The sequence below is a fragment of the Bufo gargarizans genome, chromosome 6 (assembly GCF_014858855.1).
Source record: "Bufo gargarizans isolate SCDJY-AF-19 chromosome 6, ASM1485885v1, whole genome shotgun sequence".
In the NCBI taxonomy this organism is placed as follows: domain Eukaryota; kingdom Metazoa; phylum Chordata; class Amphibia; order Anura; family Bufonidae; genus Bufo; species Bufo gargarizans.
In genome coordinates, this window is record NC_058085.1 from 247,496,089 (window position 1) to 247,512,982 (window position 16,894).

The following is a 16,894-nucleotide window of genomic DNA, read 5'->3' on the forward strand; positions in this document are numbered from 1 at the left end:
TGTGGCTCTATAGGTTGAGCATTCGGCAGTAGGTGAAGGATCGTTAGGCTTTTCTAGCAATCAGAGTTTTAAGCAGTCGTACTTCCGCCATTCGGACATTACTGGCATACCCTAGCAACATGCCCCTGATTCCTATTTTCACATAACTACTTTAATGGCCAACATAGTTTTTAATTTGTTTTGGATAGGTCCTATTAATCGGGAGATGAGACATTTAATAAGCAGCCTCCAGAACCACAATCATCAGTTAAAGGGTGAGGTGTTACGGTACAAGAGGCGTCTCCGGGAAATCCAAGGAGATATTAACAAGGTAAGTGAACGAGGATGACCGGTAGAGATTACAAGAGTACGATCAGCATGACAATGCTCCCTCTGTCTTTTAGATGCGTTCTCGCAGTAGTAGTCTCTTCCTGCTACCCTCACAGTCTAGCGTGGAAGAACCCAAAGAAGAAACAGTTGAGATAAAGCAAGAGCCTGAAGAAAGTGCCCCTCCAACTCCAGCTTCATCTCAGCCAGAGCCTGCCGTAAAACGTGAGGAGGAGGAAGCACAAGCACAGCCCCAGCAGAGAGACAGACGGGAAAGGGAGAAAGAAAGAGAAAGGGAGCGCGGGAGAGAGAAAGACAGAGGAGACAGCTCAAAGGAGAAGTCAAAACATGAACCAGACAACAAGCGCAAGGATGCAGAAAGTGTCAAACAGATGAAGGCCGAAATAAAGTGAGTGAACCAAACATTCTAATCTGTTTTCCGCATCATTGTATTGTAGCCTATATCAGGCGCTCAGATCATAGTGAGGTATAAAGGGGATCTCTCCTGGCTTGTCCATATACTTCTGTCCCACATAAAATTCTGTAGCATCTTTTCTTAGATCTTTGTTAGGGCACATGACCGTTCTCAGTCAGGGAAATATGGCCTGTGTGTTTGCCGGATTCGCAATGGCATCTCTGACCAGAACTCACTGCATAATAGTTATTTATGATGCTGTGAGTTCCTGTCTGACTGCAGGTCTACTGTACTGTACTCGCATGAGGATGTGAGTACAGTACAATAGACCTGTGGTCAGATAAGAATTCGCAGCATCATAAATTACTATGATGTAGTGAGTTCAAGCCAGAGGAGCCGCCCTCGGTCTGGGGAAAATGGCAAAGACGTGTTTCATGTTTCCCAGAGCACAGTAATGCTGGTTTTCTCCTGGAATTGAGTGAATTAGGTGTCAACTGAGTGTTACTATTTCCAATGTCCCTACAAAGTCTGACAAAAAATAAATTAACAATAAGAAAATACTGTATTTTTCGCCTGCGTCTTATGGGGCGAATACTAATGAAGCACTTCCATTACTCTGTACTCACCAATTCCTGGTCCTCGGCTCGGCTATCGACTGTGCAATACTGCGCACAGTGTGAGGGCGCTATGTGACCTTACACTGCGCCGCGATACACAGCCGACAGCAGGATGAAGAGGATCGTGATGGTGAGGAGCGGTGGCGTCCAGGAGCAGGAGAGGTAAGTGAGGTTTTTTTTTTTTTTTTTTATTTGCACTGGGGGCTGCTGGCTGACATATGTGGGGGCTGCTGGCTGACATATGTGGGGGCTGCTGGCTGACATATGTGGGGGCTGCTGGCTGACATATGTGGGGGCTGCTGGCTGACATATGTGGGGGCTGCTGGCTGACATATGTGGGGGCTGCTGGCTGACATATGTGGGGGCTGCTGGCTGACATATGTGGGGGCTGCTGGCTGACATATGGGGGGGCTGCTGGCTGACATATGTGGGGGCTGCTGGCTGACATATGTGGGGGCTGCTGGCTGACATATGTGGGGGCTGCTGGCTGACATATGTGGGGGCTGCTGGCTGACATATGTGGGGGCTGCTGGCTGACATATGTGGGGGCTGCTGGCTGACATATGGGGGGGCTGCTGGCTGACATATGTGGGGGCTGCTGGCTGACATATGTGGGGGCTGCTGGCTGACATATGGGGGGGCTGCTGGCTGACATATGGGGACTGATAGATGGCTGAAGGTTGGGGGGTTGATCTGAGGCATTGGGGTCTGATCTGAGGTCTGATTAACTGTGGGGGTCTGATTGCTGGTCTGACCGGAGGTGTAATGGAAAATATTTTTTTTCTTATTGTTCTCCTTTAAAACCTCTTATAAGGCGAAAAATACAAACATCATCAAAATGCCCGTACTATTAAAATTTAAAAATATTTATCCCATACGGCAAATGAAAAGCACTGATCGGACGGTTCATAACGTTTAGGCTGGGTTCAAATTGCATTTTTTGCATCCGTTTAATGTATACAAAAAAAATGTTTTTTTGTTTTTTTAAACAAATGCATAAAACGTGACAAGGGGTGAATGTTAACACACAGCTGTTAATTTAGTCATGCATTTTCTGGAGGAATAATAGAGGAACATCACACATTTTTGGGGGTCTAAATAGATTCCAGAGTAGCCAGGCTTATCTTCTACACCTGTGGTTACAGAAGAGCTTTCGGATAATGTTGCAGTTGGCTGATCAACATCCATGTGATGTATCTAGTTGCTAAGCCTTGTTGATATCCTGTTCCCTTTTGCACTAGGCGAGTCCAGGAATCTTTGCGAGATATGAAGCTGCTTTTAGATATGTATCGTTCAGCACCCAAAGAGCAAAGGGACAAGGTGCAGCTGATGGCAGCAGAAAGGAAGAGCAAAGCAGAGGTAAGGTAGCAAATCATTCATTCCATCCATACACCTTGATCAGTGTCTTTCAATATCTCAGGGTTTTTTCTGCTTTCTGTCCCCTGTAAGCTTGAGGAACTTCGTCAGCGGCACAGGGAACTGGAGGAAAGGGAACGCAGAGACAGCAAAAAAATGGCGGATGAAGACGCTTTGCGCCGAATGAGAGCAGCAGAGGAACAGACAGAGGCTTTGCAGAAGAGATTGTCTACAGCCAAACAAGTGAGTGCACATCTCCACAATGATGTCAGTTAATATCCAGTTATGTCTTATATTGTCCCCTGATGTCAAGCTGCTCTCATGTGTGTTCTGGTGCCTGGACCCCCAGCAGTCAGCAAGTGTTCAGTTCCCCGGCGACTGAGCCACAGGAGAAGTGGGGCCGTTTTAAGACTGAAGTCAATAGGCTGTCCATGTAATGAGGCACCAGGTTATAACTGCTATGTACTCTGGCTTATAGAGAAGGGACCCTCATCTGTTAACGCACCCCTTTAATTTTCCAGGCGATAAGATGATGATGATTTACAGTTTGCAAAATTTTAATAAGCACATTTTGTTTGTGCCTGTCAGGAGGAGGACGCTTTGCTGTCAGAAATGGATGTCACAGGGCAGGCATTTGAAGATATGCAGGAGCAGAATATCCGTCTCATGCAACAACTGAGGGAGAAAGATGACGCCAACTTCAAGCTGATGTCTGAAAGGATCAAATCCAACCAGATCCATAAACTGCTCAAAGAGGAGAAGGAAGAGCTGGCAGATCAGCTGCTCACCCTGCGTACACAGGTATTATGGGGGTCATTTACTATGCAGAAATGCACCTATATTAGGCATATTTCTGGCACAGATTGCGGTGCACAGTCTGAGACTTTTCCCCTCTCACACCAGGTCTAAAAAAAAAAAAGTGGGGAAGGGGATGGGCCAGCAGTCCTGTCTCACTCATTATTTTCTTTTGTTTTAGGCGTAGAAAATGGTCTAACTGTAAGCCAGAAAGAAAGCTGGCTTACATTTAGACTGGAGCAGGATACACAGAAGTTATGTAGAGGATGGCGCCTCTTCATAACTTCGACAGATACACCGCCAGAGCAGGGGCTTATTAAGACCGGTGTCTGAAAAAGCGCTGGTCTTAATAAACGACCCCCTATGTGTTTACAACAACAGCAAAAGATGGACATTTCTAGATACATTCATCTCTATAGAATGCAGCCTATAATAATAATATTACGACTGATTCCAACAGATGGCACTCCACTGAATACTCCATTGTCATCAGAGTAAGGGCCTAGTGTCATAGAATTGTGGATATAATAGCAAAATGTTCAGTGTTATCCAGTGGGGACTTTATCTGACCACGTATAGTTAGGAAACTGCTGGATGTAACTTTGTGTCATGCAACTTGTGATTCCAGGTGGATGCTCAGCTACAGGTTTTACGAAAGCTGGAGGAGAAGGAGCATTTGTTGCAGAGCAGCATTACTACAGGGGAGAAGGAGCTAACTCTGCGCACACAAGCACTGGATCTTAGTAAGCGCAAGGTAACAACAGTCCGTACACCTCTCTGTTTTTTAAAGGGCTACTGACATCTTTAGAAATTATTGAAATTGTGATCAGTTGACTTCTCATTTGTCAGATATTCTCTGGTCAGAACTTCAATTAAAGCCTCATGCACACAACAGTATTTTTGGTCCCCATCCGATCTGCAATTTTTGGTGGATCGAATGCGGACATATTCATTTCTATGGCGCCGCAAAAAATGAGAACCTGCGTGCTGTGCGCATGCATGCGGCCGAGCATCAAATTTTAGAACGTGTCCCATTCTTGTTCATTTTGCGGACAAGAATAGGCATTTCTAGAGTAGGGCCCACGAAAAGTGTGTGATGCACACGGACCGCACCCGTTTTTTGCATATCTGTGTTTTGGGGACTGTAAAATACATATGGTAGTGTATATGGGGCCTTATCCCTACAATGAGAGAACAATATTGTCTACCTTCCGCTTCAGTCTGTTTTTATCGTTTCTGCTTCTATTAGTTTAAGATCTGGCTCCTCCTCAGGGATCCTATAAACAAGTATGTACTTTTCTTAGCTGATTTGAGGAGCTTGAATCCGCTGTACGATATCTCATTTCATCCTTACCAAATATGCTTGTGTCCTTTTGCAGGCAATGGATGCCTCACAACAAGCAGAAGAGCTGCGAGTTCAACTGGAGCTGTCACAGAAAAAGCTGCAAGACTTTCGGGTAGAAATCATAGAAAACAGCACTAGCCGGGAAAAGGATGCATTCAATTACAAGAGAGCACAGGTAAACCGGAAATACACTGCTGTGTGACTACTGTATAAGCAAATTCACAGACCTATGTCAGAGATCTGGTCTGTCAATGGCTGTGGTGTGTTGGGCTCATTTGAATCCTTCAATTGATGTGGTTAGTAAGGTTTACCTATCTGATTAATTTATGGAAGATCCACAGGACTCTTGCTTGCTAATGCAAAGAGTCCGCCAGCTGCATTTGCATAAATGAAGGGATGTCTGCACTTGCAATTGAATTTGTAAAGCTCCTCATGTAGTGTGATTGTATTATCAAATTAAGCCTGACTTAAAGGAGTTGTCTAGAATGCTGTTGACTTGTCCTCAGGATAGGTCATCAATATCTGATTTGTTGAGGTCCTACTTCCTTTTATCCCTCCTGGTCAACTTTTTAAGGGGCTGGATCACTCAGATGAGCACTGCAGCCTATACAACAGTATACCAAGCGCAGCTCAAGTACATTGTATAGTGGTTGTGTTTGGTACTGCAGCTCAGTACCATTAATTGGCATGAGACTGAGTTGCACAAAGGCCATGTGACCAATGGACATGTCCTCACAGTTCAAGGAAAGCGTTGATCAGCGGGGGTGGACCCCATCAGTATTTAAGTCCTGGACAGACCAAATAGCAGATAGTTTAAATTGCAGTTGTGTCTATTATCCATACCCAATGTCAAAATGGGTGGTAGAGTATGCCTGAATGGAAAGTTGAAAATTGCCTGCTTATATTAGGTCCTTTGCCTCGTTAATCTCTCTGTATTGCTTGTGTCCTTGCAGGAGGATATATCCCGCCTTAGAAAAAAACTGGAATCCACCAAGAAGCCTGATCTGGTGCCAACGTGTGATAAGATCTTAATGGAAGAAATCAAAGAGTGCAAGGTAGCAATAGCAAAATCTTCATACAGAATCTGTCAGAGATTTCCATAGACTGGTAGATTCTCTGAAAGCATTTTGCAAGACTGTTCATACCCAGTAGATGAAAGTTGATTCATTGTTCTAGTTCCAGTGCCGGAGACTGCAGCAAACAACTAATCGGTGGGGGAGCGGGATGTCAGACCCTCTTCGATCAGATATGAATGACCTATCCTGAGGATAGGTCATCAATATCAGGTGCCTGGAAAAACTAGATCACCTGATGAACGAATGTTTGCTTGTTCATCAGGTGATTGTCGGCACCTTTACACAGGTCAGTTATCCGAAATGAGAGTTTCTACAAATCTCATCCCTGATAATTGGCCAGATTGTTAGTCCATGTAAAATGACCTTTAAACTGTTTCCCTGGTAAAGGGTTTTCTCGTGCATGGCATTGGGGGACACAGCACCATGGGTATATGTCCAACTACCACTAGGAGGCACTAGACACAAAAAGTGTTGGCTCCTCCCAGGTGGGCTATACCCTCTCCACAGGCACGAGGCTATTCAGTTTTAGTCTAGTGTCCGTAGGAGGCAGACCTGTCCTGCTTTTTTGCAGGTTCTGCTGTTTATTTTTATTCTTTTTTTCTCTCTTCCGCAGGTCGGTTTTTTTTTCCACCGTTATACCTGCTGCAGGCTGGGGCTCCATCGTGTTCCACTTTAGTTGCCCCCCCCTGCGGGCGCGTACTTCGGTACCATCGCCGGTCACCCAGTCCCCACGGACTGCATCCGCAGTGGCTTGCCGGCATTCCCACGGTTCCCGTGTTGAGTCTGCCGAAGGGGTGACCGTGCTGCGCCCGAAGACATCGGATGGTGAGTATATCGGATGGTGAGTATACTCCCCTGTCCCTGTGTCCCTGCCCCAGGGTTAGGTTCCCTTCTGTGGCCAGGGGGATGGGATCCACCTTAGCTGGGGGTCCTGGGGAGCCTCTTCGTTCCTCCTAGCCAACCCCCTCCCCCTCCTGGGGGGGTTATATTCATTTTTTTCCTCCCTTCTTTTCCCCCTCGGTTGGTCTTTTCTCTCCTCCCTGGCCACAGTCTCTCCCTGGCTTCCCCGCTACTTTAGTCCCCGGCTTCTGCCGGGACTAGGCCTCATCTTCTATGGCCTGTCCCCGGCTCCCAGGTGCTCTGTTTGCCCTGATCTGCCTATCCCCAGGTGTCGCTTCTCCCCCCCTACCCTACTCACCTATTTTTATGGTTCGGTGGGCCCTCTGTCGGCCGCGGTTCGCCCCGCCCCCCTTGCTCCATTCCCGGCCACCTCATAAATCGAGGCCCCGGCTTTTGGGCCTGCTAGGCCGCAATCTTCCCGGCCCCTCCCCCTTGCTTCCCGGGCTTTTCTGAGCCCCGCCCGGCCCTCGGGAGGAGCTATCTCCTCACCCTTTCCTGGGCTAACATGTTTTTTCTGTTGGAGGGGGTGGTTAACCCCTCGATTGCTTCATGTCCCCTGCAGCCCTACTGACCACCTCTTTTTTGGGGAACAGCTGCTGCTGCACCTCTTTGGGGGAACACTGCGTCCGGGTCAGGATAGACAGCCTCTGCTGGCTGCTTTTTGAGCATCTCTTCTCCCAACAGCTCCTCGGTCGCCACGTGTTTTCACGTGCGTCCGCTGTCTACAATGGCTGCCATGTGGTCATCCTGTCCCTGCTGGTGTGCAGTACCTCTTCCCAGATCCCATTGTTTTCCCTGAACAATCTTTTTGTGTAGGTTCCCCATGAATGGGTCCCTCCGTGTCAATGCCATGGGAACCTTGGCCGACTCTCCCTGGCAGTGTCGCTGGAACGCTACCAACCCAAATTGCGGCCACCTCTGCCCTCCCAGGGTCCTCCCTGCAGATGGGGCATGCTCAGTTAGGGGTACCTGCACCCGGGTTCGGCGAGGGGTAGCTCACAGTACACCCTCGGGTGGTCTCAACGGGGTCCCACCCCTCCTCGGCATCCTCGGATCCCCCCCAGGACAGGCCTGAGGCTGGTGACGAATCCTTCCTGTCACCCCATCCGTTGCCTCTGGGGACACCTCTGCACCGATTCCCTCGGAACAGAGCATCAGGCGGTCTTCCTCCATATAGAAGCCCTCTGGGAGGTCAAGACTACGTGCACGGAGGAACCTCTCCTACCTAAACAGGGTTGGTATCCCCTCTAGTGGATTTTCGGATGGTGCTCCCCTGACCGCACAGGTATTCAACCGCACAGGTAAGGCAGCCGTCCCCGTGTTTAGCATACTGAGTCACCTACCCGGTGTCTGATACGTACGCCTTCTCCTTAACAGGGGGGTTCCTGCACCACTGCCATAGGCTGTCCCTGACAAGCCTTCCTGGTTCCCCTATACCAGGGGTTATCCTCTACACATTTGAGAGTGTTTCCGTGGGGTTCCCATCCTGGTGTTGGTGTTCGCCACTCTACCTCATTACAGGGAGTTCCTGTTCTGGGCAAGCGGTTAGCTCGGCTATCGCCTCCTGTAGGTTGGTGAGTTCAGAGCAATTGTACAGCCGCCTTGCCCCTTTTCTTAGGTAGTGTACCTACAGGAGCCATTACTCCTGGCTGGCTCTATGGTGTTCCATACAGCACTATTTCTCCCTTCCGGGTGAGATATACAGGTCGCTTCAATTGCCGTTGCAATTGCACCTGTCTGTTCCCAGCCACTTTGCTCCTGTCATAGGTGGAGTACCTACACCATCTCCTGATGCTGTAGCCGATTCCCCTGGCTTGGCGCTATGGTGTTCCATGCGACACTATTTCTCCCTTCCTGGCGAGATATACAGGCTGCCTTTAATTGCCGCTGCAATTGCGCCTGTCTGTTCCCAGCCAATTTGCTTCCTTCACAGGTAGAGTACCTACGCCATCACCGGTGCTGTAGCCGATACCTCTGGCGGGCTCTGTTGTGTTCCATGCGGCAACATTTCTCCCTACGGGCGGAATATAGAGGCCACTTTCAATTGCCGTAGAATTGCCCCTGTCCGGTTCAGTTACCTGTCTGTTCCCTGCCGCCTTGATCCCTTAACAGGTGGAGTACCTGAGCCATCTCCGGATGCGGTAGCCGTTCCTCCTGTCCGGCTTTATGGTGTTCCATGTGGCATTTTCTCTCCTTACAGGACGAGATATTGAGGCCTCCTCCTATTGCCGTGGCCATTGCACCTACCTCATCATAGTGTGCACCAAACGGCCATCTTACTCCCTTCATGGGTAGAGTCCCTGAACCGTCTCCGATGCTGCAGCCGTTCAACCTGTCTGGCTTCTAGGGTGTGCTATGCGGCCCTGTTTCTGTTGCCATTGCACCTACCTGATTGTGGTGTGCACCTGTCTTGTTCTTTGTGGTACCGTGCGGCCCTACTGGGTTCCATTGTTAACGCGGTTGCTGTTGCACCTCTCTGGGTCTAGGGTGCACCATGCGGCCACATTGCTTCGATCTTAAATGTAGTTCCTCTAACACAGCCATATTTCTACTTTACAGGTTGTGTACCTGTACCCTCCGTATGCTGTCTCATTCCCAGATGCTGTGGCTATGTTTCCACTCTCCTTAGTTGGCAACATGCAGCCACTTTGCCCATATTTTAGGCGTGTGTTTGTAGTACCCCAAGCGCTGGGCCCTGTGGTGCGGTCTGTAGCTCAGACAGTTTCTGTATCACTGGGTGTTTTCTGCCCACGGGTTCTAATCTGTGCTGCGGATGTTGGTTCCATCCATTTGGTTCTTCCATACATCTGCCACTCCTTTACTGTCGCGCTCATTGGTCTCCTTCTACCTCTCAAGGCACTGTCTGCACCAGGCCCCCTTCGTTCAGCGTGTGCATGGTTTCCATGTCTGGCAGGTGTGGGCCAGCCCAACCCCCACCTTGTCGGTCTACTGCTACTTCTGGTAGCTCCAGTATATGACTGATCTGTCTGATCCGGCGGGTGGTCCTCATTCAACCACGCTCCCTACTCCGTGGCCAGGTGGTTGTTGGCCTTCGTGCTGTAGTTGCTCTTGCCTTCTCTTTACGGTACTACGGTATGCTGTGCTCCGCGTTACCCCATGTTATAGGGGAGTACTCGCGTTGTTTCCTAATTGCTGAGCGGCCCATTCCTGGTGAAGTACAAGGATCTCCACTGGATCTTCTACCTTGTTTGGACACGTAGCTGGTGGCATCGGCCGCGGCTGCGGTTTTCTGTCATCGCTGGATGTCCGCCACACGGAATCCTTCTGGGTCCACGGCTTTTATCATTGCTGGACGTCCTCCCTGATGGGTCAAGGACAGGACCTCTGAGCGCCACACACACCTGTCTGAATTTTCAGCTGCTTGCTCTGGTATCGGACAGGGCCCCGTAGTTCCTTTTGGGTCCAGGTGTTTTCGGTATTCCCTTGTATTTTCTGCTTAGTTGTGCTACATGGCGGAGGGGCAGTCCTCTTGGACCTTGCCGTCGTCTGCACCTGTCTGGTGCTTTCTCCCCCCTGGAAGTTTTCTGTATGCCGGTCGCAGCTGGTTTCTACATTTCTATGTAGGCTACCCCGGTTTTTTCATGGCGACTTCTGCATTCCTTATGCATATGGATGTCTGTCGTTTTGTGGTACATCCCGAGCTGCTGTACTTGCCCTCTCTGGGACAATGTTTAAGGTTTGCTGGTCAATATTCTTGGTACGGCTAGTTGTCCATGGCCTATGCCCCTTCCCCTATGGTGGTTTCTTTTCGCCTTTCCTGGATATTCTGGCTTGCGTTGTCTTCTGGTGGTTCAGCTTCTGGTTCCTTGTGAGCCCATACTGGGTACTCCTTTCTGGAGTCCCTGTCCCTGTTCATTTGAGGTCCTCTTGGGATTTGTGTCTCTTTTTCCAGCCTCCCACGTCAAGTACCTGGTATTGAGTGGTTTAGTGCTGCGGTTTGCAGTTCCACCGTATGGTCTCCTTCGGGAGGGACCTCCTCCTGTTGTAGGACCTTTCCTCTTTAGGTTTTTTGGAGTGCTCTCCTTCTACTCCCATGTCTCTCAGTCCAGTGTGTCCTGCCGAGGTTGCCTGGCCTGTATCTGGCTTCTTTTTTCCATGCTACTTCACATGCCCAGTGTTTCCTCTGGTCTTACGCTTCACGGTGATATCTTGTTTTCGGAGGCTTGCGCCTCGTCTCCTGTTTTTGGGGACGCAGGAGCTATCGTTCTTTTCCTGGTTTTTTACCTACAACCCCCTCCTTCTCCAGGGTTGGCGGTTTCCTCTAGCAGCCTTGGGTTTTCACCTTTACATGGGGCGCTTAGCTTCTTTCCTGGCCTTGCGGTGAGGGGAGTCCCCTCCCTTCACATGTGAGCCTTGCTATGGCTCCCCCACTCGTTTGGTTTTCAGTGCTTCCCTGTTTCTTTTCTCCCCTGGCCTTTCAGGGGATGGCCACAGGTTTTTTTGGGTCTGGAACAATGTAGAGCGTTGGGTAGTTTCACCACGCGGTGCTGTCCTAATTTTTTCTCCAGCCCTTGGCTGCGCTCTGTTTCCTTTTGCCACCTTCTTGCATTTGGGATTTTCTTCCAGTCATTTGTCCTGGGGTGCTGGCAGTCTTCCCTGCTTCTTCTGAGGTTTCTTCCTTGTTATGGAACCTCTTGCCCATCTCGTGTTTTTTCCCGTTGGGTCACATGGTTCTCCTGCACCTGTATGCCCAACCGGTGGCGCGTCTCTTCTTTTCCCTCCCTCAGGGACTGCTTTGGGACGTCCCATGGTGCTGTGTCCCCCAATGCCATGCACGAGAAAATTGGATTTTTTGTACTCACCGTAAAATCCTTTTCTCGTAGTAGGCATTGGGGGACACAGATCCCTCCCTATGTTTTTTCTTCCGCTTCTCCGGGCTGGTCTCTTGATCTTTCCCGGTACGGGAGTTGTTGGTTCCTTGCTTTTCTTCTCTCTCCTACTGCTTTTGGTACAAACTGAATAGCCTCGTGCCTGTGGAGAGGGTATAGCCCACCTGGGAGGAGCCAACACTTTTTGTGTCTAGTGCCTCCTAGTGGTAGTTGGACATATACCCATGGTGCTGTGTCCCCCAATGCCTACTACGAGAAAAGGATTTTACGGTGAGTACAAAAAATCCAATTTTTGTCATCAGATTTAACCCTATTAAGCTAGCTGACATTAGCGATGTGCTAATGTCAGCTAAACCTAACTAGCCTATTCCTACTTTTTTCTATGCCCCCGTTAATCCAGAAATAAAACTTTAATAATATGCTAATAAGTCTCTAAGAGCAGGGGGGGGGGGGGGGGGGTGCGTTGTTCCTGCTCCTAGAGGCTCCGTTCTCCCACCTTTGTCACCTCCCTTGTAGACAGGTTTAGCTACAGACGTCCACCTCATTTTAGTTTACACAGAAAAGCTTTTCAAACCACCACCAATGCTCTTCCCTGAAAGGTAAGGCCTGCCATTGTTTCATAGTACCGTCCCCTGCTTTGTGTAAATGTTGCCACGAGCAGCATTTACATATTACCTCCAAGATTGATTGATTTATTTTTTTCCGGCAGTACGGCATCATAATTAAGGTTGTACTACTTGGAAATGTTGATGGCAATAGGGCTTTGGCTGCGATCATGTAATGCCTTTGGACCAATCCAGTCAGAGGGTGCTGTAGTTGGCGTGCTTGCCCTTGAGCAGCACCCAGTAATGCACAGTATTATGCATGTCTTCTAGATGTTGTTCAATATTGAAAAAAAAGTTTTCGTTTTTCTTCTTGGCTGGTACCACAAACTTAGGTAGGACCCAGAATGTACCACTAAGCGTCCAATACATTTCCAACGCATTAGTATCTGCTGGATGTCTGTGCATCAAATGAACAGCATACATAGAAGATAACCAAAGGCATGTTCTGCAGTGGGGCCTCTGAAACTCCACTACACACAGCATGGTGGGGGATGGCAAATAAGCTTCTTCATGCTTTGCCAGGCACAGCGCTGTACTTTGGGTACTGACATTGCCTGGTTTTGCAGCTCACTTGAATGGCTCTGAGCTTTAGGGATCTGCAGTACTAGGCAGGAGTAGGGAGCTGATCGGTACATGGTGGTTGCCGGAATGACGTAGCTTATTCATCCGGCTACTCGGCAGAGATGTTAGACAGTCAGTGATCAGATATTGACTTGTTTTCCTAAGGTTAGGTCATCAGTATTATAGTCTAGGACAGGGATGCTCAATCTGCAGCCCTCCAGCTGTTGTAAAACAACAACTCCCACCATGCCCAGCTGTAGGATGATAGCTGTAAGCTGTCCGGGAATGATGGGAGTTGCAGTTTTGCAACAGCTGGTGGGCCGCAGGTTGAGCATGCCTGGTCTAGGAAAACATCTTTCCATGCAACCATTTTGATGTACAGTATGCATTATAGAACATTTTTATCCTAATTTCAACCTTGTCTCCCACAGTCTCGACTCACGTGTCCTTGCTGCAACTCCCGCAAAATGGATGCTGTCTTAACAAAATGTTTCCACGTCTTCTGCTTTGAGTGTGTGAAGACAAGATATGACACACGCCAGCGCAAGTGCCCAAAATGCAACGCTGCGTTTGGCGCAAACGATTTCCATCGCATTTACATTGGGTGAATGGTTGACATATTGACGGGTCTTTCATGTATAGGTCAACTCTATGGACAGAGGTAGCCACAAGAAAGACATCACCTGCACAAGCCATCCAAGTCATACGCACACTGCCCTCTATCTTCACATTGTAATACTGTGTCCACATAAATCTTATCCTACCACATAAGCAAGAAGTCCTCTTCACCAGGGACCATTGCCTGTGTTATGATGTGCTGATATTTCTGATGGTGGCAGTCTCCTGAACTGATGCTTCCAGAGAAGCTGTGATACAGATATGTACAGGTGGAACTAGGATCCCACTGGATTTTTTTTTAATGGAACTAAAAATGTCTCCGTTCTATCATATTGGAGATGAAAATATTTATTTGAAGTCTAACCAAGACTTTTTTTTTCCTTTTTTTGATCACCACTTGTGAATAGAAATTCACTAATCCCTACTTCCGGTATCAGTGGGTGTCACAAAATATTTTCAAAGGAGAATCTGTTGCGGACCAATATTAAAGGACAACAAAATTTAAAAAGTACAGTGCAGAGGTGGGAGGGTGAATGGGGAATAAATGGCTGCTCACTTCTAGAAGCAGTCCATTATGGGTTGTGTCAGGCATTGCGGCTGACATGATCTATGACCAATAGTGGGGCTGTTTCTGGAAGACAGCAACCATGTACTTCATGGACCTCCTTTATTTTAGAGATATGTAAATTAGTCTTGTAAGGTGCCCAAGGGTCTGTACGAACCTTCCTGGTGCCCAGCCACGCCCGCCTGTGAAGGAGCCCAGCACCGCCTATGTCCTCCGATTCGCCTCCTTTCGTCACCGATAGATTACCGCAGTGCCGGTATAGTGTTCCTTCCCTGTGCTGGCATCAGCCTCAGGAAAGGAACTGCGCATACGCGAGCTTTCGCATCGCGAGATTACGGCAATCTATCGGTGACGAAAGGAGAAGATTCGGAGGACATAGGCGGTGCTGGGCTCCTTCACAGGCAGGCGTGGCTGGGCACCAGGAAGGTTAGTACAGCCCCTTGGGCACCTTACAAGACCAATTTACATATCTCTAAAATCCTTTTTTAAAGAAAATAAAAGCACACAGCCCTTTAGGACAGGTATATTGCGGACATGCTAGCAGTGATCTAGCCGTGCATGTCCGCAGCTCTATAGCCTAAAACTTGGTGACAGAATCCCTTTAGTTGGGTTGTATTTTTTTGGCAAGATTTTCATTAAAAAAAAGGATACCTCGCAAATCCCCTGCTGCTCCCGTTCCGTTGTTCCCAGATCTGTGCTGGTCTCTACTCTACTACCTTTTCTCACACGGTGAATGAGCCCTTAGCCAGGCAGTGGCTGAAGCAGGTCGCTGCTCTGGTCTTTGACTGGTTGAGTGGTCATTTCCTGGGTGTCGAGAAGGACCAGAAAGTAGAAACTAGCAGGAGAAATGAGGGGTTGTGACTATGGATTATTTTGCTGTTTCTACCCTTTTGTGACCTTTATTTTAAAATTAACATTTTACTGACTGGACAACGCATTTAAGGGAATTAACAAGTTGTAGCCTATCCTTAAAGGGAACCTGTCACCAGGATTTTGTGTATAAGGCTGAGGACATGGGCTGCTAGATGGCCGCTAGCACATCCGCAATACCCAGTCCCCATAGCTCTGTGTGCTTTTATTGTGTAAAAAAACCGATTTGATACATATGCAAATTAACCTGAGATGAGTCCTGTCCCTGACTCATCTCACATACAGGACTCATCTCAGGTTAATTTGCATATGTATCAAATCAGTTTTTTGACACAATAAAAGCACACAGAGCTATGGGGACTGGGTATTGCGGATGTGCTAGCGGCCATCTAGCAGCCCATGTCCTCAGCCTTGTACACAAAATCCTGGTGACAGGTTCCCTTTAAGATATGACATCACTGTATGATCAGCTTGGATCTGACACCCTGCACCCCAATCAGCTGCAGCAGCTCTCACACTGAAATTATGCAGCTCTATGCAGTGTGTGTTGGACGGAGCTTGTAACTGCAGCACTACTCTCATTCACTTAACTGGGGACAGTGCAGTAACCATCTCTGTCCACTACACTGGATGGAGCGGAGTAGTTTCGTCGGTGGAGCTGCTAAAGGTTGGTTGACGAGGGTGCTGGGAGTTAGATCCCCACTGATCAGATAGTGATGGTTTATCCTGAGGATAGGCCATCACCTGTAAAATCCTGGACAACTCCTTTAAGGAGCTATTCCAATTGGATATGGAAATACCATGTGCATTTCACAGCAGCAGGTAAGAGCAAGCACCTGCCAGGAAAGAAAAAAATTCTAATCTTGTGCTCTTTTCCCGGGTGCGATGAGAAACCTCATGTTCCTTTGAAATGTTCACAAAATATCAATTGTGACTGGTATTAAAAAAAAAAAACAACAAAAAAAAAATATTATCTCTTTGTTATGCCTGTCGGCCCCTTACCAACTCTGTGCTTTACCTGTGAGCAACACTAGAACTGGGGTGCGGTTAGAAATATTGTCTCGATGACCAATGTGACCCCTGCGCTCACAAAGTGGCAGGAACGTGCCTTGCCTTTTTGTCTCCTTTCAGTCTTCTTTGGCGGACATATGTTTGGTCCACCATGTAGCTGCTAAAAAAAAGCAGGGTCGAGCTGACCTAGCACATCTGACTACTTTCTAGTCATCAGAGTTCACGATAGTTGTGGCTCTGCCAATCAGACCCTGGTTGCATATCCTAGCAAATATTTTCCAAATACAAATACTTGCTGGGTATGCATTGCCAACTGGGTACAAGACCTTCATACTCTCAGGACTGTTGGGAGTTACAGCTGGTAGACCCCAGCAAACTGAATTATGTCATGGTAAGTCGGCATAGGATGAAAGTTAGATGGGTATTTCAGTAGAAAACATGGAGCAGTTGTCCACTGGATAGAAGTTGTTAGGTGAGTGGCCGACTGCTATCTCCTCAACCCATCACTGTTGGCACCATACAAATATATGTATATATTGCTGACGCTGTAGGTCTCATTACACAAAATACACAATCTCTGGTGGTCTGGTATAATTTAGTTTTTAATAATGGGCATGAGAGAAATCTTGCACATCCTATGATGAAAGAAAGAATACATGAGTTGGACAGCTAGTATGGAGCTTTACACATATATGGTGAATCCCACCACTTTGCCTTTTCACATCAGGGTTCTTACTGTGAATATTTAGGATGATTGGTGTTCTATCGCTATTGTAACATTGTGTCTTGTGTGAATTCCTGCTTTAGTTGTGGTGCTTGTGAGTAAAGTGTGACTGGAAGTTCAGCCCACTATGGAAAGGCTACATAGTAATACTAGGAGAATGTGGGATCCAGGATGATTCCGACTCTTGATGAAATGCTGCCTGTATTTTTCCGGAGGTAAATAAACTTTCTTTCTGTAATGGTTTCAGAGTGATTGCTTCCAAATTATGATAATAGCCTGA

At 47.9% G+C, this 16,894-nt stretch overlaps 1 protein-coding gene across 1 annotated transcript in view; it reads left to right on the top strand.

Annotated features, from left to right (window-relative positions):
* The window catches only part of RNF20 (ring finger protein 20), a 61,015-nt gene extending 46,630 nt beyond the window's left edge, over positions 1-14,385 (top strand). The window contains exons 12-20 of the mRNA XM_044296470.1: positions 189-310; positions 384-715; positions 2,580-2,697; positions 2,788-2,937; positions 3,283-3,495; positions 4,118-4,243; positions 4,869-5,009; positions 5,788-5,889; positions 13,258-14,385. Of these exons, the coding sequence (XP_044152405.1) occupies positions 189-310; positions 384-715; positions 2,580-2,697; positions 2,788-2,937; positions 3,283-3,495; positions 4,118-4,243; positions 4,869-5,009; positions 5,788-5,889; positions 13,258-13,434 (1,481 nt within the window). The 3' untranslated portion in view covers positions 13,435-14,385. The remainder of the gene's footprint in view (positions 1-188; positions 311-383; positions 716-2,579; positions 2,698-2,787; positions 2,938-3,282; positions 3,496-4,117; positions 4,244-4,868; positions 5,010-5,787; positions 5,890-13,257) is intronic.
* The last annotated feature ends 2,509 nt before the right edge of the window (positions 14,386-16,894 follow it).